The 24,266-nt window shown below is 37.3% G+C and overlaps 1 protein-coding gene across 6 annotated transcripts in view; it reads left to right on the top strand.

The window, feature by feature from the left end:
- Positions 1-24,266, top strand: part of KIAA0586 (KIAA0586 ortholog) — a 136,085-nt gene that overhangs the window by 43,768 nt on the left and 68,051 nt on the right. For 5 of the 6 annotated variants that reach the window (XR_012516292.1, XM_074393882.1, XM_074393883.1 and 2 more), the window contains exons 17-26: positions 2,855-2,965; positions 4,774-4,854; positions 7,454-7,644; positions 9,971-10,089; positions 12,044-12,243; positions 18,078-18,237; positions 18,786-19,005; positions 19,517-19,770; positions 21,081-21,157; positions 23,365-23,499. Coding sequence is in view for 5 of the 6 variants with exons in the window: in XM_074393882.1 (XP_074249983.1) it covers positions 2,855-2,965; positions 4,774-4,854; positions 7,454-7,644; positions 9,971-10,089; positions 12,044-12,243; positions 18,078-18,237; positions 18,786-19,005; positions 19,517-19,770; positions 21,081-21,157; positions 23,365-23,499 (1,548 nt within the window). In the remaining variant the exon portion in view is untranslated. Of the gene's footprint in view, positions 1-2,854; positions 2,966-4,773; positions 4,855-7,453; positions 7,645-9,970; positions 10,090-12,043; positions 12,244-18,077; positions 18,238-18,785; positions 19,006-19,516; positions 19,771-21,080; positions 21,158-23,364; positions 23,500-24,266 lie in introns of those variants that run through there. The other variant, XM_074393885.1, reaches the window with a different exon arrangement.

Below are 24,266 nucleotides of genomic sequence, written 5' to 3'. Positions count from 1 at the left end.
CTGGGATTATAGGTGCTCGCCACCACGCCCAGCTGATTTTTTGTATTTCCTTTAGTAGAGATGGGATTTCACATGTTGGCCAGGCTTGTCTCGAGTTCCTCACCTCAGGTGATCCACCCACCGTGGCCTCCCAAAGTGCTGGGATTACAGGTGTGAGCCACTGTGCCCGGCTGGTTCCTTTATTTTTAAAACTATGATATTAATGTGATGTCTCTATCCTGTTTTGGATGATTTAAGCTATTCTTCTAGGCCAATGACTTATTACAAGTGGCTTGATAATATTCCAAAGGGAACAGTTGAACTGTGTATTATAATTAATTTTTAAAAGTTAGTGTTTGTGACTTATATAATTAATACTTGAAACTTTACACTAACATATGTTAGAAGACTTGAATGAATACAAGATGTAAACAGGCTCATGTGGGAAGAAACCCTTTGACTTCCACATTCAAACATCTACCCATCGGCCTGGGATCCAGCTGTAGAAGCTGAGGTCTTCACTAGGTCTGGACAAAAATGAGCATGAGTGTTTACATGTGATATTCTATTGACCAGTCAGGAGGCATATATAAGAAAGTGTTCATGAACCATGGTAAACTTTTTGGCTAATTTACTCCAACCCTGTGTTCACCTTACCATTCTTAGTTACTTACAAGTAATTAGAACACTCCAGTCCTTAGACTGCTCCAGGGTTCTTTTATCGTGATTGAGCCAGGACAAATGAGTTTTCTTGGGCAACTTAGTATGCCCTCTGGGAAGAGAGACTTGCCTCATTCTTGGATCCTGACCACTGAGGAGAAGATAATCCTGGAGCTGTCAAATGCCACCATATGAACAGTCAACAGACTTTTAGTACTGATTTTTTACTGCACACTGCTCCCTGAACAAATGAAACATCCATTTCTACCTGCACAATTTTATACAGAACAGCCTCAACCCACCAGCCTGAGAGGTTCCCAGAGACTTAGAAATCTCCCGTGGAGCTCCACCGATTCTTCATTCTCATAGAGTGACTTCTACCCTGCAGCTAAAATTGACAATATGTTTTCACAGCTATGTTGCTAGGGTTGAGGCAGTTAGTGGGTCTCAGGAAGACTCCTTGCCCTGTGCTTGATAGGAGCAAATGTACAGTAAAACCCTGGCATACAGTAGAACCCTTCAGCTCCCAGTCATTCTTGCAGGGCAGGAAACTCTTAACATGAACCCAAATTTCTTCCTCACTTCAGCAGTCTGGCCATCCTTCTAACAGTGCAGGCTCACTAACCTAGCCGTGTGGCAGCGGTGGAGGCTTTGGGAGACTTAGGGACACTTGAGCCTGGACAGCTTCCTGAGTCAAGTGCAAACTCAGTCGATGTGTATTGAATGAATGAGCATCACTAGCACAGTCAGAGAGGAATCCAGATCGGGTGGGGAAAATCCTTAATTAAAAGGCAAGCAGTACACAGTAAGAACTTATAAAAAGAAGATGCTAGTAAAGCATTAATTTTTAAATATAAAGATCTCCATATATTAATAAGAAAACACATAGATTCAATCCAGAAATATTCAAAGGCCATGAATAAGTCTCTACAAAATAGGAAGTACAATTTATCAGCAAGCAAAATGAATAAATTTTGCCAGTAACCAAGATAATGCAAATTAAAATAATAATATGCTTCCATTTAAAAACTATTATTGCTGAAACAATCATATTATCTAATTTGGTGTGGGTTGGATAAAACTTAGAATTAATTATGTTTTTGATGATGTAAATAGAGGCTTTTTGGATTACATTTCACCAGTAATTCCAAGAATCTTAAGTATTCGTGTCCTGTAGCTCAGAAAGTTAATCCAGTATCTGTCTATGTAGCATAGTGAATTAATTTAGAGTTTAGGAGGAAAACTCTGTGTGTGTGTGCGTGTGTGTGTGCGTGTGTGTGTGTGTATTTGAAGTTTTTTTGTAGTGATACATATATTTTGCAGTGATATATATATATTTTCCTACTATCATATATATATATGAATGATAGTAGAAAAAAATGGAAAAATTTCCAAATGGAACATAATTAAATAATTAAGATGTGTGTTTATTGAAATGTTATATAGTCATTTAAAAATATAATTATGAAGTCTGTACAAAAGTATGATAAAGTATTTATGGTTCTTCATTGTAATCACAATGAAAAATCAAGAATGAAAACTATTTTTTTGTTTGGAAACGAGTCTCACTCTGTCACCCAGACTGGAGTGCAGTGGCATGATCTCAGCTCACTGCAACCTCCGCCTCCCAGGTTCAAGTGATTCTCCTGCCTCAGCCTCCTGAATAGCTTGGACTACAGGTGTGTGCCACCACACCCGGCTAATTTTTTGTATTTTTAGTAGAGATGGATTTCACTGTGTTAGCCAGGATGATCTTGATCTCCTGACCTAGTGATCTGCCTGCCTTGGCCTCCCAAAGTGCTGGAGTTACAGGCGTGAGCCACCAGGCACGGCCGAATGAAAACTATTTTAAATTTGAGTTATGTATAAGTAGATAGTAAAAGATGAAGGGAATAGTGAAAATGAAGTTATCTTAAGATAGAATTTTGTGTATTTACTCTTTATTTTTCACATTTTGTAAAATATGCTTTCATAATTTAAAAAGTTTGTTATCCATTGGCTTCACAACAAAAACTTAAAGGGTATGCTTTGTTTTTATGTATACATACATGTATACATGTATGTATACCTACATATATACATAAAAACAAAGCATCATATATATATTTACTTCATGTATATATATACACATACATATACATATATATAAACATCCACATAAAAATGTTTGAGTAAAAATGATAACCAGAAAACTAAATGTTGTATTCTGTTTTAGGTATTGCCCAGCGTAGATATCGACAGCATTTCAAATGGTAGTGCTGATGTTAGTTCACCTCTGCCTAGTCCCAAGGAAGCATCTCTTCCTCCTGTGCAAACTTGGATAAAGGTATATTTCAGAATTTTATCATATTGTTTTGAGTAACATCTGATTGTAGATTTTAACTAATGTTACTCCATTTAAAGCATTTTATCATAAGATAATTTATTATAAAAATTTAGATTTTGAGGAAAGGATTAAAAACAAATTTTTATTTTAATTTTATTTTTTTTAGACAGAGTCTTGCTCAGTCACCCAGGCTTAAGTACAGTGACATGATCTTGTCTCACTATAACCTCTGCCTCTAGGTTCAAGCAATTCTCCTGCCTCAGCCTCCCAAGTAGCTGGGATTACAGGCAGCTGCCACCACACCTGGCTAATTTTTGTATTTTTAGTAGAGACAGGGTTTCATCTTGTTGGCCAGGCTGGTCTTGAACTCCTGACCTCAAGTGATCCCCCTGCCTTAGCCTCCCAAAGTTTTGGGATTATAGGCGTGAACCACCATGCCCAGCCCAAAACAAATTTTGAATTGTTTATGAATTTGAAAGTTTGTTTCAGATTCTTACATTTATAACTGTTTGGAAAGTGATACTCTTTAGTGTAATGTTTTGGTGATTCAAGTTGTGAAACCCTCATGTGAAGAAAAAATTTCTCTTTGGTGATGAATCGTTGATTTACATGGGAATTATAGATTTCCTAAATGTGAATTTTATAATGACAATTGGAGTTTATATTTTGGAATGTTACCTTGTTATATGCATTTCTTCGTGGTATTTATTTGCTTTTGAATAATGAAGCTATGGTTTTACTACACAGCAAAATAGCAATGTAACTTACCTCAAATTTTGTTTATTGTAAGCAAATTTAGTCATCGAGGATACAGTTTTAAAAGCAGAGAGAACACCAGCAATCTCTCATGATCACAAGTAATGAAATAGAACTGACCCTGGGCTGGTCGAAGTGGCTCATGCCTGTAATCCCAGCACTTTGAAAGGCTGAGGAGGGCCGATCACAAGGTCAAGAAATCAACACCATCCTAGCCAACATGGTGAAATCCCATCTCTACTAAAAATACAAAAATTATCTGGGCATGGTGGCGTGCGCCTATAGTCCCAGCTGTTCAGGAGGCTGAGGCAGGAGAATCGCTTGAACTCAGGAGGTAGAGGTTGCAATGATCAAAGATCACGCCACTGCCCTCCAGCCTGGCAACAGAGCGAGACTCCATCTTAAAAAAAAAAAAAAAAAAAAGCCAGAAAAGAAATAGAACTGACCCTAAGTGACATTTGTGCTTAATTGAATTTTTCATCAGTAATTTTCAATAAACCAGAAGTTTATTGAAACTTCTATGATAACAAGTAATAAATTTTTGGGCTGTTTATCATTCTGTTCTCAATAAGACATTCTGCTGTCAGTAAGAGGCTATTGCGTGACTATATATAGTAAGGCCTAAAGGTTAGATTTTTTTAAATGATTATTTTGTTTATTTTCCTGAATTATTTTATTTTGTATCTGTCTTTGTGTGAGTTTGTATATGTGTATACTTAGATATCTACACATGTAAACACTTGTCTTTCTCTTAATTCTAGAAGAGAAGTCTCAATTCTATCAATCTGTTGATCAGTTAAGTTATATTACTGGTAGAGTTTTTTTTTACAGAAAAATGGCTGATTGATTTTTTATAGCTATTGAAATGGTGACCTAATGGCTTGGGGACTAGCTTGGATTTCGTTTACAAGTTAAATCAATTCTGAATAGGGTAATAAAATTTAAAAAAAGGACCATGTAATTATAAGATTATAGGTGGAAAGATGATAAATTACTTATAAATTTTAAAAGCATTAAGCACAACAAGAACTTTCTGAAAATGCTTTCTTTAGACTCCAGAAATTGTGAAGATAGATGAAGAAGAGGTGAAATTTCCAGGAACTAACTTTGATGAAGTAATCGATGTCATACAGGTAACAAAGCTTAGAAACTATGAGAAATTATTTTCTACTGGTATTTTTCCAGGTTGTTGATGATCTTTTGACTATTAATATTTTGTTGCAGTGCTTTTAGGTACCTTCTTTTACTTTTGAGTTAAATATACTTTTATTTTAAAAATTATAAAGTTGTTATTCTAGAACGCAGTATTGTCTTTCATCTATATCACCTATCTGCCTTCATGAAACTTCATGGTTGTCTGCTGTTTCCCACCTAGATTTTGTCTCTGCTGTTTTCTGCTTTCTTCTTTCTTCCCGCTTCCTTTGGCTTCTTTTCTTTCAATTTGTCTTTTCTTCATTCTATTGCATTTATCTATTGTGATTTTTGGATTCATGATGAGGCGACCAATTAATTTATATTGAGAAAAAAAGTTGTGAGGAATCTATAATCCAGAGGAAGATCCCATATAGAACAAAGAGTTATAGAAATGAGAGAAATAATGAAATAGAGGGAAAAAATAGGCAGAATTAAATTATAAAGGATGGGAGACAAAATCATAGAACATTGAAACTACTTGAATATTATGTCAGTAGACTTTAAAGAAGACATTTGTTCATGTTTCTTTGACTTTTAGAGCAAAGGCCAGTTTTGTTAATCATAAAATGAACTCCAGTTTTAGAATATGAAGAGGTGTACAGTATATTAATGTTATTTGCTCACAAGTATGTCTTTTCTCATGTGAGTGCCACATGAGAATTTTGAAGGCAGGGACCTTAGTTATATATTCCTAATGCCTAGCAAAGGTACTTGGTAATTGTTTATCTAATATACAAGTGAAGGAAACAGTTATAGCAGTAGCAAGGATTTAGCATTCAAAGACAAGTGTTCCTGTAGTAGCTTTGCCATTTATTAGCTGTAGACTTCATTTTTCAATGAGATAATATTACTGAGTTACAGTATTTAGAGATACCAAAGTGTTTTTGATTGAATTATTTATAGATAAAATGATATGATTTCTGTGTTTTACTTTAAAATGATATGTGAGGCCGGGCATGGTGGCTCAAGCCTGTAATCCCAGCACTTTGGGAGGCCGAGGCGGGTGGATCACGAGGTCAAGAGATCGAGACCATCCTGGTCAACATGGTGAAACCCCGTCTCTACTAAAAATACAAAAAATTAGCTGGGCATGGTGGCGCGTGTCTGTAATCCCAGCTACTCAGGAGGCTGAGGCAGGAGAATTGACTGAAACCAGGAGGCGGAGGTTGTGGTGAGCCGAGATCGCGCCATTGCACTCCAGCCTGGGTAACAAGAGCAAAACTCCGTCTCAAAAAAAAAAAAAAAAAAAAAAAACGCTATGTGAAGGGGAGAGTGGCTAGATGAGACAAGACTGACCATGAGTTGATAATTGTTAATGTTGGGGAGCAGATAAATGCAATTCATGTTATTTATATAACAGACACATTACATAGACACTATTTGTTTAAACACATGATATTTTTTGTAATAAAAAATTTAACAATTGCAGAAATAACGTTATTGATTATGATGTGGTAATGCAGATAATTTGTCAGGTGACTGACCTAATTGCATACTTAAATGTAGGTTATAAGTTGTATAAGAGCAAAAAGTGATTTTGGAAGTGTATTAGTCCATTTTGCATTATTATAAAGGAATTACTGGGTAATTTATAAGGAAAGATTTAAGGCCAGGCGAGGTGGTTCATGCCTGTGATCCCAGGACTTTGGGGGGCCAAGGCGGGTGGATTACCTGAGGTCAGGAGTTTAGGACCAGCCTGGCCAACATAGTGAAACCCTGTCTCTACTTAAAAATACGACAGTTAGCTGGGGGTGGTGGTGGGTACTTATAATCCCAGCTACTCAGGAGGCTGGGACAGGAGAATTACTTGAACCCAGGAGGTGGAGGTTGTAGTGAGCCAAGATCATGGCATTGCACTCCAGCCTGGGTGAAAAGACGGAAACTGTCTGAAAAAAAAAGAAAGAAAGAAAAGAAAAGAGATGTAATTGGCTCATGGAAACTTTTACTCAGGTAGAGGGCTGTGAGGGAACAGGTGTGTCACAAAGCAAGAGAGGGAGTAAGAGAGAGAGGAGGATGTGCCAGTGTCCTTTAAACAACCAGCTCCGCATGAACTAACTTATTACTATGGGGAGGGCACCAAGCCATTCATGAGGGATCCACCCCTATGACCCACGCACCGGCCACCAGGCCCCATCTTGGACACTGGGGATCACATTTCAACATGAGATTTGGAGGGGACAAATAACCAAACCATATCAGGATGCATCAATTTTTTAATGATAATTATTAAGTTCATACACCTCTAGAGAGAAACGTTGATAGTTTTTTATCTAGGATTAATTACGTTTTTTGGTTTATTTTACGATTGCATTCAATGAATATTGGGTTCTAAAAAGACAAACTGATTATATAATTAAGGATTCTTCAATATGATATGTATGACTAATGTGTATGTTGTAACTAATGTGATACCACCTAATTAGAAATGCTGTTGGTTAATTTAGCAGTGTTGGTTATTTCACCTAGTTCCTTGCCTGTGATTGGTACTCAGTAAATCTTGAACAAATACAAGAATAGTTTTGTTTTTATTACTACCAGGAAGAGGAAAAATGTGATGAAATTCCAGACTCTGAACCAATTCTGGAGTTTAACAGAAGCATTAAAGCTGATTCTACAAAATATAATGGTCCTCCATTTCCGCCAGTTGCTTCTACTTTTCAGCCCACAGCTGATATTCTGGATAAAGTAATTGAGAGAAAAGAGACGTTGGAAAATAGCTTAATTCAATGGTAAGTTTACAATTGTGTTGGTATGAATAGAACTATAGTAGCAAATATAAATGGGAAATATTAAATTGTGACTGAAAATATTTCTTCTCTTTTGTTTATTAAACTTTCTCTGCTTTAGTCACTGGAAAGTGTTTGATGTAATGCCGAGGGCTTAACTATTGTCGGAGGTATTATTTTTGTCCTTGAATATTTGTACTCAGTCTGTCTGTTTTGGCCAAGTAGACTATTATTAGGAAGCCATAAAAATGTACATGTTCTTTAATCCAGTGATTCATTTCCAGAAACTTGTCCTAAGGAAGTAATTATAGTTTGCTACCAGGCCAGGGATCCCCAACCCCAGGGCCACAAACCAGTATCGGTCTGTGGCCTATTAGGAACCAGGGAACTAGGCTGCACAGCAGGAGCTGAGCAGCTGGTAAGTGAGCATTACTGCCTGAGCTCCACCTCCTGTCAGATCAGTGGTGGCATCAGATTTCACAGAAGCCCAAACCCTATTGTGAACTGTGTATGTGAGGGATCTAGGTTGCATGCTCCCTGTGAGTATCTAATGCCTGATGATCTGAAGTAAAACAGTTTCATCCCGAATCCAACCCCCCTACCTCCCTATCTGTGGAAAAATTACCTTCAACAAAACCAATCCCTGGTGCCAAAAGGTTGGGGATAAAGGTTGACTGCTATACTAGGCCATATAATACCTGCCACTACAAAGAAGGCACTGTTCTAGGTTTGTTACATACTTAAAACAACAAGTTGTAATATGTTATCATTGTTACATATTACAATAACAATTGTAACTTGTTATTACACATGAATATGAAATGAACTCTATTACTTGTATTTTTACTTGTAAGAAACCTTAAGGAAGTTATGGAATAAGTGAAATGACTGAATATTAATATCATGAAAATTAGGTTTAGAAGAAATTTAGTGATGTTAAAAGATATTGATAATATACTGGCATGTAAACAAAGCATGATACTAACAGTGTAACCCTAGTTTACAAGATCTTACTCAAAAATAAGTGTGCAGCTTGGTACATTGGCTCACATCCATAATCCAGCACTTTGGGAGACCAAGGTGCGTGGATCACCTGACATCAGGAGTTCGAGACCAACCTGACCAACATGGTGAAACCCCATCTCTACTAAAAAAAAATTAGCCGGGTGTGGTGGCATGCACCTGTAATTCCAGCTACACAGGAGACCGAGTCAAGAGAATCGATTGAACCCAGGAGGTAGAGGTTGCAGTGAGCCGAGGTTGGGCCACTGCACTCTAGACTGGGCTAAAGAGTGAGACTGTGTCTCACAAAAAAAAAGTTTGCATAAAACAAAAGTTTGAAAAAACATATATACCAAATTAACTGTGTTTACCCTTGAACCTAGATTTATAGGCCAGCCTTATCCATTTTTTAAACTCATAAATTTTCTAAATTTTTAACAATGAACACCTATTATTTATATAATAAAAATGTTTAAGAAGTCTATTAGCTGCTCTAAAGAAATGTTCTAGAAGTCTCCTGTTCCCCTTTCCCTTCCCAAAGATGACCTTGGAGATACATTTTTCTTTACATTTTAAGAGGAAAACTAAAATAAACATGTAAGCTGTACTATATTACAGTCTATATGTTTATTTCCTTGAGGAGGGAGGGCAGCTGGACTTCTTTTCTAGCTCTGATGTTGTATGGTTTTTATATGTGCGCTCAGAGTGGAAATAAAACAGTTTAGGTACATGATGTTATTGACCCAAGTCTTATTTTGAATTTAGGAGTTCTGTTAAGCTTTTCATTAGACTAATCTGAAAGATTTTAATTTGATTTCATGAACTATCTCCCACAAGGAGATTCTGTTTAATGTGTTTTATCTTCTTGAGAGGTACTTTTTTTTTTTTCAAGACAGGGTCTCTATTGCCCAGGCTGTAGTGCAGTGGGATGATCATGGCTCACTGCAGCCTTGACGTCCTGTGCTCAAGCCGTCCTCGCACCTCAGCCTTCTATCTAGCTGGCACATACCACCATGCTCAGCTAATTTTTTGTATTTTTTGTAGCGACGGTGTTTTGCCTTGTTTCCCAGGATGATCTTGAACTCCAGAGCTCAAGCAGTCTGCCCAACGTGGCCTCCCAAAGTGCTGAGATTACAGGTGTGCACCATGATGCCCAGCCCATTTTATTATTCTTTTTCTTCTAGATTTAACTTTCAGAATGATTGCTTTCACACAAACATGTTTGTGGCATTGGTAAAGGTTCTTTTTAAGGGTGGTATGTCTAGCATTTTTAACATTTCAATTAAATTGAGGAATCTTAACTTTTATCTGCCCCTCCCCCACTCAGGGTAGAGCAAGAAATAATGTCAAGAATGATCTCTGGGCTTTTTCCAATCCAGCAACAGATTGCCCCTAATATCAGTGTGTCAGTCAGTGAGACAAGCGAACCACTGACTTCTGACATTGGTGAGTGAAATGCATCTTTTTTTTTTTATTAAAAGACAAAAGCCTTAGTTCACTTTGGATTTATACATTCCAGAGGTCAAGTAAATCCTCCAACAACAAAAGGTAAGCTCTTCTAACCTAACTTCATAGTACTTCTTTGTGATGATGGTTAGTTATCTCTTACCCTCTTATTTCATGTTGCAGCTTTCAGATGATTAAGCCACTCTTCATACCTCCCACTCCAAATCTCTGTTATCCTCATAGTACTCTGTACATACTTTTGTTATAGTAATTATCAGATTATATCAAGCTTGGTTTCCATATCTGTCTCACTCTAGACTATAACTTACTCAGGATTTAAGGATGTTTCTCCTTTTGTGCCTAGACCTTGGCTGATACCTAACAAGAGTTTATGTATGCATTGAACAGTTAAAATGAGCCTTTTTGTTTGTAAGATGGGATCATACTCTGTTGCCCAGGCTGCAGTGCAGTGGCACGATCTCAGCTCACTGCAACCTACGCCTCTCAGGTTCAGGTGATTCTCCTGCCTTAGCCTCTCGAGTAGCTGGGACTACTGGCACTCGTCACTGCACCCAGCTAATTTTTTGTATTTTTAGTAGAGACATGGTTTCACCATGTTGGCCAGGATCGTTTCTATCTCTTGACCACGTGATCTGTCCGCCTCAGCCTTCCCAAAGTGCTGGGATTGCAGGCATGAGCCACTGAGCCTGGCCTAAATGGTTAAAATGTGCCTTTTTATAGAGCCTATGCCATTCTTTTTTTTCCTTCCCTCTTTCCTTCTTCTCTCCCTTCTCTTCCCCATTTTTTCCTTCTTTTTCTCCTTTCCCCTTTCTCTCTTCTTCTTCCCCTTCTTTTCCCCATTTTTTTCTTCTCTTCCTCTTCCTTCTCCTATTCTTCTTCCTTTCCACCTCCTTCTTGTTTTTTTATGGTAAGTTTACTTGCCATAGAAGTCACCACTTCTAAGTGTGCAGTTTGACAAGTTTTTTGTTTGTTTGTTTGTTTGTTTGTTTTAAGTAGAACCACCGTCTTGCTCTGTCATCTATGCTAGAGGCTGGACTGTAGAGACATGATCATAACTTGCTGTAACCTCCAACTCCTGGGCTCAAGCAACCTTCCTGCCTCAGCCTCCCAAGTAATTAGGTGTGTGCCACCATGCCCAGCTAAAAATAATTCTTGGGTCAGGTGCAATCACTCAGGCCTGTAATCCCAACACTTTGGGAGGCTGAGGCAGGCAGATCACCTGAGGTCAGGAGTTCAAGATCAGCCTGGCCAACCTGGTAAAACCCTGTCTCTATTAAAAATATAAAAATTAACTGGGTGTGATGGTGCACACCTGTAATCCCAGCTACTCCAGCAGCTGAGATAGGAGAATTGCTTAAACCCAGAAGGCGGAGATTGCAGTGAGCCAAGATCACATCACTGCACTCCAGCCTGGGTGATAGAGTGAGACTGCCAAATAGACAGACAGACAGACAGACAGACAGATAAAGTAGAGACGGGGGTCTTGCTGTTTCTCAAGCTAATCTCAAACTCCTGGCCTCAAGTGATCCTCCTGCCTTGGCCTCACAAAGCACTGGGATTACAGAAGTGAGTCACTGCATCTGGCCCAGTTTGACAAGCTTTGACAAGTACACACAGCTGTACATTAACCACATAATCATGAGATAGAAAAACATTTCTATCTTCTCCAAAAGCTTCCTTATACCACTTGGCAGTCAATTCCTAAACCTCACCCAGGCGTGGTGGCACACACCTGTAATCCCAGCTATTTTGGAGGCTGAAGCAGGAGAATCACTTGAACCTGGGAGGCAGTGATTGCAGTGAGCCAAGACTGTGTCATTGCACTCCAGCCTGGGTGACGATGTGAGACTCTGTTTCAAGAAAAAAATAAAATGAAAGTTTGAATTACAAGCATGTTTCTTGCCCACTTACTCTGAATTTTTTTTTCCTTTAGTGGAAGGAACAAGCAATGGTGCCCTCCAGCTTTTTGTTGATGCTGGTGTTCCTGTGAACTCAGACATGATTAAGCATTTTGTGAACGAAGCTCTTGCTGAGACCATTGCTGTTATGCTGGGTGACAGAGAACCAAAAAAGCAAGATCCTGTTGCTGCAAGTGTTTCTGGGGATGCTTCAACAAATGAAACGTATTTGCCGGTATGAGGAATTTTTGATAGATTTATTGAAGAACAGTAAAATAGATAAACTTTAAGCTGCATACCATAAGATCATTGTTTGTAGTAGAAGTATTATTATTATTTTTAGAGATGTGGTCTTTATTTATGGCCTTGGGTGGTCTTGTGGTCTTGAACTTCTGGGCTTAAGTGATCTCCTGCCTCAGCCTCCTGAGTAGCTGGGATTATAGGCACCAGCCACCATGCCCAGCTTGTGGTAGAATTTTATTCCTTGTGGCTCTGATTAAAGTAACATTTCCCATTAGCATTTTATTTTTAAAACTTTTAAATCTATAGAATAGTTGAAAGTGTGATACAGTGAACATCTGCACACCTTTTACATATACAGTTGTCCATTGGTATACGTGGGGAATTGGCAAATCCTTCCATATGCAGGTCTCACAGTTGGCCCTGAAAAACCCAAATATATGAAAAGTCAGCCCTCTGTATATAAGGGTTTCTTATCATGAATACTGATTTTGATCCACATTTGGTTGAAAAAACATCCTGGTATGACTGGACTCTTGCAGTTCAAACCTATGTTTTTATTTAGTTATTTAATCAAGGCTCATTCATATTTATTGATTGATAATATTTTGGCACACTGAAAAAAATCTGTGTTATATCTGCTATATATCATATATCCTTTAAAAACCATTTGAAAGTTATAGATACCGGGCCGGGCGCGGTGGCTCAAGCCTGTAATCCCAGCACTTTGGGAGGCCGAGGCGGGTGGATCACGAGGTCGAGAGATCGAGACCATCCTGGTCAACATGGTGAAACCCCGTCTCTACTAAAAATACAAAAAACTAGCTGGGCGTGGTGGCGCATGCCTGTAATCCCAGCTCCTCAGGAGGCTGAGGCAGGAGAATTGCCTGAGCCCAGGAGGCGGAGGTTGCGGTGAGCCGAGATCGCGCCATTGCACTCCAGCCTGGGTAACAAGAGCGAAACTCTGTCTCAAAAAAAAAAAAAAAAAAGAAAGTTATAGATACCGTGACACTTTACCTCAAAAGCATCAGCAGTATCTCTACAAAACAAGTTGCTTTATTACATAACCAAAATACCATCATCAGACCCCCCAAATTTAACCTTGACATGTTAATAATATAGAATATAGAGCCCATATTTAGATTTCACCAATTGTTCCAAAAATATCCTTTATAGTTTTTTTTAATCAAGATATAGCTAAGAATCACACATTGCTTTGGGTTATTATATAAACTGATATTTTTAGTCTTTAAAAAAATACATTTCAGGAACTTTCATTGTTTAATCAACCTTACTTGTGTTAAAAAGAATCTGTATCTATTATAGCAATACGAAATTATGCAAAGCCAAAATTTACTCTCTATTACCAGCTGTTTAAAACTATAGTTACTTCTGATCCTATAGACCACAAAGACATCATTTTATATACATGAAACATTTTTTTTTTTTTTTTTTTTTTTTGAGACGGAGTTTCGCTCTTGTTACCCAGGCTGGAGTGCAATGGCGCGATCTCGGCTCATCGCAACCTCCGCTTCCCGGGTTCAGGCAATTCTCCTACCTCAGCCTCCTGAGTAGCTGGGATTACAGGCACGCACCACCATGCCCAGCTAATTTTTTTGTATTTTTAGTAGAGACAGGGTTTCACCATGTTGACCAGGATGGTCTCGATCTCTTGACCTCGTGATCCACCCGCCTCAGCCTCCCTAAGTGCTGGGATTACAGGCGTGAGCCACCGCGCCTAGCCTACATGAAACATTTAAACATCATTCGATGTATGAACATGAAGTTACATACTGTGTTTTACTTTTGTAGACATTGGTGTGGTATAATGCGATTCATGTGCCAAATAATTGATCTGTAGTTTTGATCTGTGCTTTATTAGCTCATTGGGAAGGCACTCAGTACAGATGTGGTCAGGGTTATGGTTTTTTCTAGGCCAGTTACTTTGGTTTGCTTTCTGCCTATATATTGCATATACTTTCATAAGGGTGATTGGATGAGAAAATGTGGGAAAACCAGTGTAAAGAGCTTGGACTTTGGGGTTGGTAAAATCTGAATTTGAATTCCAAGCTCCATTGCTTTAGTTTTACCTCTATAACAGAGATAGAATACTTAGTTTAAATGATGATGGCTTTACTAAAATCTTCTTACAGAATATCTAGTAAGGCAAGCACTACTCCCAGCCTGCCACTTATCATTCTTCACCTTCAGAATTGTCATAGCTTTTCTTGACCTTTTAATCTTTCACATATATTTTAAGGTTAGTTCTTAAGTTCCGTTAAAAATATTGTTGAGATTTCAATGGGAATTAAACCAATTTTGACCGGCTTCATGTAAGAAGGATTGAAATATTTATTGTACTGTGTTTTCTTAGCCAAAGTTTTGCTGAAGATTAAATGAGATGATATATGGACAGAGCTTAATCTGGTGCCTAGAACTTGGTAAATAAATACTCAGTTACTAATAGTTTATCATCTTTATTATTCATTACCAATACTAGAAAAATACCTTCAGATCCTTTCACAATGATGAGACAATAGTGTTATATTTGAAAACATTTTTGTGCTATATGTTTATGCAGTCAAGAAGAGAAAAAGATATAGTTTACTTTTTTTTTTTTTTTTTTTGAGACGGAGTTTCGCTCTTGTTACCCAGGCTGGAGTGCAATGGCGCGATCTCGGCTCACCGCAACCTCCGCCTCCCGGGTTCAGGCAATTCTCCTGTCTCAGCCTCCTGAGTAGCTGGGATTACAGGCATGCGCCACCATGCCCAGCTAATTTTTTGTATTTTTGGTAGAGACGGGGTTTCACCATGTTGATCAGGATGGTCTCGATCTTTTGACCTCGTGATCCACCCGCCTCGGCCTCCCAAAGTGCTGAAATTACAGGCTTGAGCCACCGCGCCCGGCCTAGTTTACTTTTTTCATTTAAAAATGAAGGCTGAGAGCCGGGCGTGGTGGCTCAAGCCTGTAATCCCAGCACTTTGGGAGGCTGAGGTGGGTGGATCACAAGGTCAAGAGATCGAGACCATCCTGGTCAACACGGTGAAACCCCGTCTCTACTAAAAATATAAAAAATTAGCTGGGCATGGTGGCACATGGCTGTAATCCCAGCTACTCAGGCGGCTGAGGCAGGAGAATTGCCTGAACCCAGGAGGCGGAGGTTGCGGTGAGCCGAGATCGCGCCATTGCACTCCAGCCTGGGTAACAAGAGCATAACTCGGTCTCAAAAAAAAAAAAAAAAATGAAGGCTGAGTACACTAATTATTAAGCAGTGCTATAGAAATTCTAATATGTTTCATGGTTTTAAATTGCATTTTAATTTGCAACTCATACAGAATAAAGGGTAATCACCTTATATACTTTTTAGAATAAAGAAAAAGTTAAGTAATATATTTTTTATTTGTTTTGTTTGTTTGTTTGTTTGTTTTTGTTTTTGAGATGTAGTTTCACTCTTGTTACCCAGGCTGGAGTGCAATGGCGCGATCTCGGCTCACTGCAACCTCCGCCTCCTGGGTTCAGGCAATTCTCCTGCCTCAGCTTCCTGAGTAGCTGGGATTACAGGCATGCACCACCATGCCCAGCTAATTTTTCGTATTTTTAGTAGAGACAGGGTTTTACCATGTTGACCAGGATGGTCTCGATCTCTTGACCTCGTGATCCACCCGCCTTGGCCTCCCAAAGTGCTGGGATTACAGGCTTGAGCCACCGCGCCTTGCCCAGTAATATATTTTTTAAATGGCCAGAGGACAGGAGCAGACAGGTCAAACACATAGAAGAAATACAAATGACCCATGTACATATAAAAAAAAAAAAGAAAATGATCAACCTCATAGATAATAAAAAACAGTTATTGAAATTCCATTTTTACTGATCAGATTGGCAAAACTCTAAAAGTCTAATAAATCTGGGGAAAATTGTCATTTTCCTACCTTCTGGTGGTAGTATAAAATAGTAAAATCTTGTACCAGGAAATCTGGCAATATCTATTAAAACTAAAAACATAATTTGTCCTTTAATAGAGTAGTCCCACTTTCGGGAACTTATTCCATAGATATATCCATATGTTATATATATGAAATGACTGAAGTCAAGATTATTTGATAACTCTGAGGAAGGGCTCTAGGTAGAAAGGATAAGAGTAGGAGAGAGACTTAATTTTCGCTATCCTTTTGTACCTTTTTAATTTGGAACCATTTGAATGATTACCTATTCAACAAATTAATCTTAAATTGTTCCACTTTTCCTTCTCCAGTACTTTCCGTCTCCCTGCTGTCTTCATCTCTCCCCAACTCCCACTTTTTCTTATCCTTCCATTACTTTTTATATACTTTGTTTTTTTGTGCAAAAAGACTGATTTTTTTTTTTTGGTATCTTGTCAATCAGTTAAAATGCTTCCTTTCTGTGTTATGCCTTTCCTTCATTTTTGTAATTGGATTTGATCTTCAGCTTTGTCTATTTAATCTTTCTGTCTTCTTTATTTTTAAAATTTCAGCTTTTATTTTAGGCATAGGGGATACATATGTTGGATTAGTATGTGTATATATAGGACCCAGGTAGTGTAGTATCCAAAAGTAGTTTTTCAACCCATTCCCTACTTCTTAGCTTCCACCCTCTGCCATCATAGTCCACAGTGTCTATTGTCATGTTTATGTCTATGTGTGCCCAGTGTATAGCTCTCACAAGTGAGAATATATGTTTTGCTCTCACTTATAAGTGACAACATTTGCTCCCCTGTTTGTTTGTTCAGGATTATGGCCTCCAGCTCCATCCATGCTGCTACAAATAACAGGATTTTGTTCTTTTTTATGGCTGTGTAGTATTCCATGGTGAATATGTACCACATTTTCTTTATTCAGTTCACCATTGATGGGTGCCTAGGTTGACTCCATGTCTTTGCTGTTGTGAATAGTGTGGCAATGAACATGTAAGTGCACGTGTCTTTTTGGTATAATGATCTTTGGGGTATACACCCAGTAATGGTCTCAAAAGAAGACATACAAACCATCAACAAACATGAAAAAATGTTCATCATCACTAATCATGAGAAAAATGAAAATTAAAACCACATCTTAGTCAGAATGGCTATTATTAAAAGGTAAAAAAAAAAAAAGATAGCCAGAAACATATGTATATATATTTACTATGTACCCACAAAAATTAAAAATTAAAAAAAATCTGCCAGGCACGGTGGCTCACGCCTATAATCCCAGCACTTTGGGAGGCCAAGGCGGGTGGATCACGAGGTCCAGAGATCGAGACCATCCTGGTCAACATGGTGAAACCCTGTCTTTACTAAAAATACAAAAATTAGCTGGGCATGGTGGCACACACCTGTAGTCCTAGCTACTTGGGAGGCTGAGGCAGGATAATCGGTTGAACCCAGGAGGTGGAGGTTGCGGTGAGCAGAGATCGTGCCATTGCACTCCAGCCTGGGTAACAAGAGCGAAACTCTGTCTCAAAAAAAAATAAAAATAAAGTAAAAATAAAAATAAAAAATCAACAACAAAATACAAACCAACAGTTGCTAGTGAGGCTGCAGAGAAAAGGGAATGCCTATACACTGTTGGTAGGAATATAAATTACTTCTCTATTTTAAAAGAGGGTGCCTTAGAATTCTGTGGGGACTACTTCAGAGGCAATTTCAATTGCCTGAGACTTTCAGCAGGCCAATCGTAGACTAACAGGTAGATGTTCAAGAGTTGGGGTACTTAACCCTGCTGTCAATTTAAATTATCTCTAGTCTATGAATGAGTTCATATTATTATTTCAAATTACTTTTATTTGGGTGATAAAAACACAGTTTATCTTGTTTTATTAATTTATTTTAGGCAAGAGTATGTACCCCATTGGCTACCCCACAGCCTACACCTCCTCGCTCAACTTCATCATCTCCTAAGGAGTGTGTTTTGGTAAAGACTCCAGATTCTTCTCCCTGTGATTCGGATCATGATATGGCTTTTCCTGTGAAAAAAGTATTAGCTGAAAAAGGTAGAAACTTTATTTCTGTTATTCAGTTTTAATTTTAGCAACTATTAAGTAAAGTTTCATGATTTATCTTATAAGATGCTTTTTATTAATGTATACATACTTGTTGCTTACTTCTTGCAAGGAAATTTAGAAATTGATTGCTACTTCTTTTTTTTTTTTTTTTTTTAAGATCAGGTTTCACCATGATAGCCAGGCTGGTCTTGAACTCCTGACCTCAGGTGATCCACCCACCTCAGCGTCCCAATGTGCTGGGATTACAGGCGTGAGCCACTGCGCCTGGTGCCACTTCTTAAAGTATATAATTGAATAGATGCTTAGACTAAGTATACGGTGGTATTAAAAACGATACCTTTTCAAGGGTTTGTTTTTTTTTTAATGCTTTTACCAAATTTAGGAATTTACCCATTAATGGCCACCACCACTCTCATTATTTTATTAATTATAATTGCCATTATTTGTATGCTAAAATGGTAAGGAATATCTGAAGCAATGTATCTTACCATCCTAAGGAGTTGTTTACTACTATCTTTTTTTAAAAAAATCTTTAGGAGATGATATGCCTGCCGTCATGCTTGCTAATACTCCAGCAGTTACCCCTACTACTACACCTCCTCCAGCGGCAGTTTTTACCCCAACTTTGTCAGAGATTTCCATTGATAAATTGAAGGTATCAAGCCCAGAGCTTCTCAAGCCATGGGGTGATGGAGACCTGCCACTGGAAGAAGAAAACCCTAACTCTCCTCAAGAAGAACTTCATCCGAGAGCTATGTAAATGAGAACATAACTTGTAACTGTACCTTTCAACTTAAGTTTGACTTATGTGATCCACTGAAAACATAGCAATATTATACAAAGCTTTATAAACCACAGACTACCTTATACTTTGAAAGAACTTTCATAAATGTTGAATTTTTAAAAATTATCAAATTTATTTATGCCTTCACCTTTTTTCTTAAAAGGATTGAAGTAGATTGAATTAAAGGTATCTGTTATATTGTTAATAAAATAGAAAACAGTTTCTCCCTATTATGGATCATTATTTACTATCATCAGTTAACTTTTATATTATATATCTCTATGTAGATTTATTTGATGTCTCGAAGACCTTTCAAGATGGCCTATGATTAAAGCATGAAAACAATTTTTTAAAATCTTGTTAATTATAGTAGTGCAGATTCAAAAAAATATTTTGCTAGAGGAGACATAGTCTTCGAGTCTGTTTTTTATGTCAAAGTGAACAGTGACCTAATAAGCCCAAAATATGTCTTTATTTTCTTAGTGTAATGTCTGTGGCTAAGGATGAAGAACCAGAGAGTATGGATTTCCCTGCTCAGCCTCTACCTCCAGAGCCAGTTCCCTTTATGCCATTTCCTGCTGCCACCAAGCCCCCTTCCCCCTCACAGATGCCAGGTTCTGATTCATCAACACTGGAGAGCACATCGAGTGTTACTGTCACTGAAACTGAAACCTCAGATAAACCCATCTCTGAAGGAGAGATTTTATTTAGCTGTGGTCAAAAATTGGCCCCCAAGAGTAAGTTAATTTCTGTTAATTGATTTCATTTGTTAGATTATGGTAATTCCTTAAGTAATCCTTTTCTGTTTAAAGTGTTTTTACTTAATTTTCAAGATTTAACATGGTATAGTAGAAAGAATAGGGGGTCCAGTACAATTTAGTTAACTTTTCTGGATCTTAACTTCAGAAAGTCAAATATTCCCTATAATCCCACCCTCCAGAAATAATATCACTCTTAACGGTTTGAGGTAGACCTTTCCAATCTTTTTTGTCTACACGTATATAGACACATAATAAATACATGTATATGTGGATGTATGTTTACCTTTAAAAATAGGATTCTACTGTGCATATCGTTTTGACACCTGAATTTTTTTTTCTTTTCTTTTTTTTGAGACAGGATCTCACTGTGTCATCCAGGCTGGAGTGCAGTGGCAAGATTGTGGTTCACTGCAGCCTCAACTACCTGGGCTCAAGTGATCCTCCCACCTCAGCCTTTTGAGTTACTGGGACTACAGGCGCCCACCACCAGCCCCAGCTAACTTTTATATTTTTTTGTACTGACGAGATTTCACCATTTTGTCCAGGCTGGTCTCAGACTCCTGAGCTCAAGTGATCCACGCGCCTTGGCCTCCCAAAGGGCTGGGGATTATAGGCGTGAGCCACTGCACCCAGCCTGAAATCTGAATTTTTTTAACCTAATAATATATTGTGGATATCTTTTAATATGACTCCATATAAATCTACCTTATTTTTTTTTATGGCTGTGTTGTTTGTTTAATGCCTTAATAGAAGGCATTTAGATTGTTTTCAGTGCTTTCAGTCTAGACCCAACTCTCTAATTACCATTCTTTCATGTATATATATCTTGGTGCACTTATCTGGTAGCTTCCTTAGAATATATGCCTAGAAGTGAAATTACTGGGTCTACTTTAAAGATACATCACCAACATGCTGTCTAGAAAGGATTTTTTTTCTTTGCTTTAAGTTCAAGGAAGGATTTTAGCTCTTAATTTTAATCAGTTTTAATTATATCAATAGTATATGAGAGTACTCGTTTCTCAGTTTTCATAACTACAATTGATATTTATAGTTCTTAATTTCTAACAAACTGGTAGGTTAAACAAAAATCTAATCTTTGCTATAAATGGTACTTTTGAAAAAAACTGGTAAGATTGAGTAGTTTGTGAATTACTTTTTTATAAACTTTGCCAATATTTCCATTGCAGTATAATTTTAAATCTAATATTCTATGGCTTTATGGATAGATTATTTGCTAAAGTTGTGTTTCTTTTTTTTTTTCTAAATTTTTATATTTTAATTTCTAGTTTTAGAAGATGTAGGACTGTATCTGACAAACCTTAATGATAGCTTATCCAGCACTCTGCATGATTCCGTTGAAATGGTAAGGAATGATTGACTCCAACACTGAATTCTGACAGGAAGAATATCTTTATGAATTGGTTGCCAATCGTCAAGTTTTTCTCAATTTTTTGAGTTATAGACACAAAATTTAGTGAAATAACCATGAAATAATTTAGGGTTTCTTGCACATTTCATTATATAATCTTACAATTATGAGAATGAAAAAAGTTATTATTTACCCTTGTGGCTCTAGTAGTAGAAAAATATACATTTAATGTGATTAGGTAATGAAATCTAGCTGATTGCAAATTGTTACCTCTATATGTTGTCTTTAAAATATTTAAGCAAGATCTTACCTATTTAAACCAACTCATATAATACATTTGTTATTTTTCCCTAACCATGATTATAATTCTTTGTGCTAATAAATATTTACACTTAGTGGCTTAAAAAGAAAAATGAGAACCAGGGATACTAACCCTTTCTTTTTTTTTATCTAGCTCTGTGGAAGAAAAAGTTAGCATTTAAAAATATCCTGTTATATATAAATATATAGAAATGATAGTGGGAATTTTGTTTTGAAAAACCTGTTAAGGAATAGAAATCTTTACTTTTTATATATTTTTAAACAATCTAAGCAAGGAAAGGTAATTGTACTAAACTATTATCTATATTTATTCATATCTTTTTAAAGCATTGTTGCTATTTTTTATTTCACATAGGCCTATGAAAAGACTTCGTTAAGAAGTTTTTTGCCGGGCGCGGTGGCTCACGCCTGTAATCCCAGCACTTTGGGAGGCCAAGGCGGGTGGATCACGAGGTCAAGTGATCGAGACCATCCTGGTCAACATGGTGAAACCCCGTCTCTACTAAAAATACAAAAAATTAGCTGGGCATGGTGGCGCGTGCCTGTAATCCCAGCTACTCAGGAGGCTGAGGCAGGAGAATTGCCTGAACCCAGGAGGCGGAGGTTGCGGTGAGCCGAGATCGTGCCATTGCACTCCAGCCTCGGTAACAAGAGCGAAACTCCGTCTCAAAAAACAAAAAAAAAAGTTTTTTGATAAGATTTTAATAAAACAATTTTTAAACAGTTGTTTATTGCAGGTAACTGGTTGAGCTAATTGTGAAGAGAGCACAGCAATCACTTTTTAATGAAATAATGTGGGAAGAAGGCATAAATGAGTTACATTTATTTTCAGAGAAGCATTACTAACATTTCATCTTTTTGGTCTTTTTAATGTACTGTTAGAGTATTTTTCTCCTTTCTTTGCGTTTTTCAAAGTGCCAAAGCATGTTTGAATTTCTTTAAAGTAAATAAACTGAACTAAGACTAAATTATAACTTGCTTCTCTTTTTCTACATTTGAAACTAAATTCTGATTTTGATATTTTTACTATGCCTAAATCACATATGCTACAAATTCATAATAAAGTCAAATGCAAAAGCACAATCTGGAAAAACCCCAAATAACTTGAAGTCGTGTACCAGTTGGTATTTATCTATACATAGCTAGAGTATAGGGACTTATAATCTGGAGTCGATAAACTTTATTTTATGAAAAATAAAATAAATACAAATGCTTTTAATGAATTTGGAATCATGTTAATATTTATATTTACATGAGAATCCACTTTGTTAGACTCTGAGGGTCACACTTTTCCTCGTTGTTGGGATGGACCTATTTGGAGTCATGAAAAAGCCTATACAGGGTGCTCCAGTGAGGGCCCTCAGTACTGATGCCCTCGCCAAGTAAGCCAGATGTCAGCCCAAAGGCAAGGGATATTGAGGTCTATAGCTGCCATCCCATATTTCTTCAGTTTTTCATTTTTGCTTGTGGTCCATGTTGCAGCTTTTCAATGCTTTGCCCCCATTTCCACACTGTGGCATTGCTTTACTGCAGAAATATGAAGAAGCAGCTGTGTGACCCAAAACCAATGATATCATATAAAACATTTGTGATTCATGGTAGCTCAAATGCATGGGACAGACAGTTAGATTTTTATGTTTTTATAACACATCTCCAGTTTACATGTTATACTGTGGTTTATAATTGAGTCAAATGTAGAGGCCTTTTATTATAGACAAAAGAAAATGAAAACTTGATGAAAATAAAGAGTTCATCTTTCAAAAAATGCTAATATCATTTCATGACTGCTAAGTTTTTATTAATTATAAATTGAGAAAAATCCAATTGTTCAAAAATTTTATTTTTATTAATTGTCTTTATGTTTTTTTTTTTTTTTTTAGGAGGATGATCCTCCTAGTGAAGGGCAAGTGATTAGGATGCCCCATAAAAAATTTCATGTAGATGCAATTCTTTCTCTTCTTGCTAAACAAAACCAGGATTCAGGAGTTTTACAGCAAGCAGTCTATCATTCAGAGGTACTTTTTAACCTTAATGACTTTTGTTTTGGTTAGATATAAATACAGGAAAAATTAAAATATTCTTAGTATAAGTTAAAGCATGCTAGTATTTTATTCAGGGGTCAGTGCTGTAGCAACTTTAACTTGGAGTAATGGGACTGTAGAGTTTTATAACTGAAAGGAATTTAGACCATCTGTTTCAATCATCTTGTTCTACGGTTGAAAAAGCTGAAACTTTGTGAGGATTATTCATTCGTTATTCCGCCATTTATTGAGTATCCATTATAAATGCTGGATACAACCTTGGAAAAGATACCAAGATAAATAAGACGTGACCCCTACCTTTAAACAGCTTACAGTCATGCAGGAAGATAAAGGCTTACACAAGTAATTATTCAACAGTGCAATAACTGAACAAATAGCTATTTACAAGTACTGTATGAACACACAGGAGAAAAGACTCTGCTTGAAGTCAGATGACACTTATACACAATATTGTATTGATGTCAGTCTTTAAAGATGGAGTAGGACTTTGCAGGCAGCAACAAAAGGGAAGTACATTTCAGAAGCAGAAATAGCATTTGTTGGGGATGAGAGCCAAGAAATATTAAAGCATATTAAGTATTGAAAATCTCAGTGTGGCTAGAATTTTAGATAAAGAATCAGATAAGTCTGGAGAAGTAGATTGAACCAGGTGATCATAAAGAACATTTTATTTAGGCCATGGTAAGGCTTGGGCACCGTGGAGCCCATGACGGTTTTTGGATAAGGAAGTTGCCTTAGGA

This window comes from Saimiri boliviensis, chromosome 2, assembly GCF_048565385.1.
Source record: "Saimiri boliviensis isolate mSaiBol1 chromosome 2, mSaiBol1.pri, whole genome shotgun sequence".
NCBI classification, from domain to species: domain Eukaryota; kingdom Metazoa; phylum Chordata; class Mammalia; order Primates; family Cebidae; genus Saimiri; species Saimiri boliviensis.
Note: the sequence above shows the minus strand (reverse complement) of the source record. Positions and strands in the feature narration are given on the sequence as shown.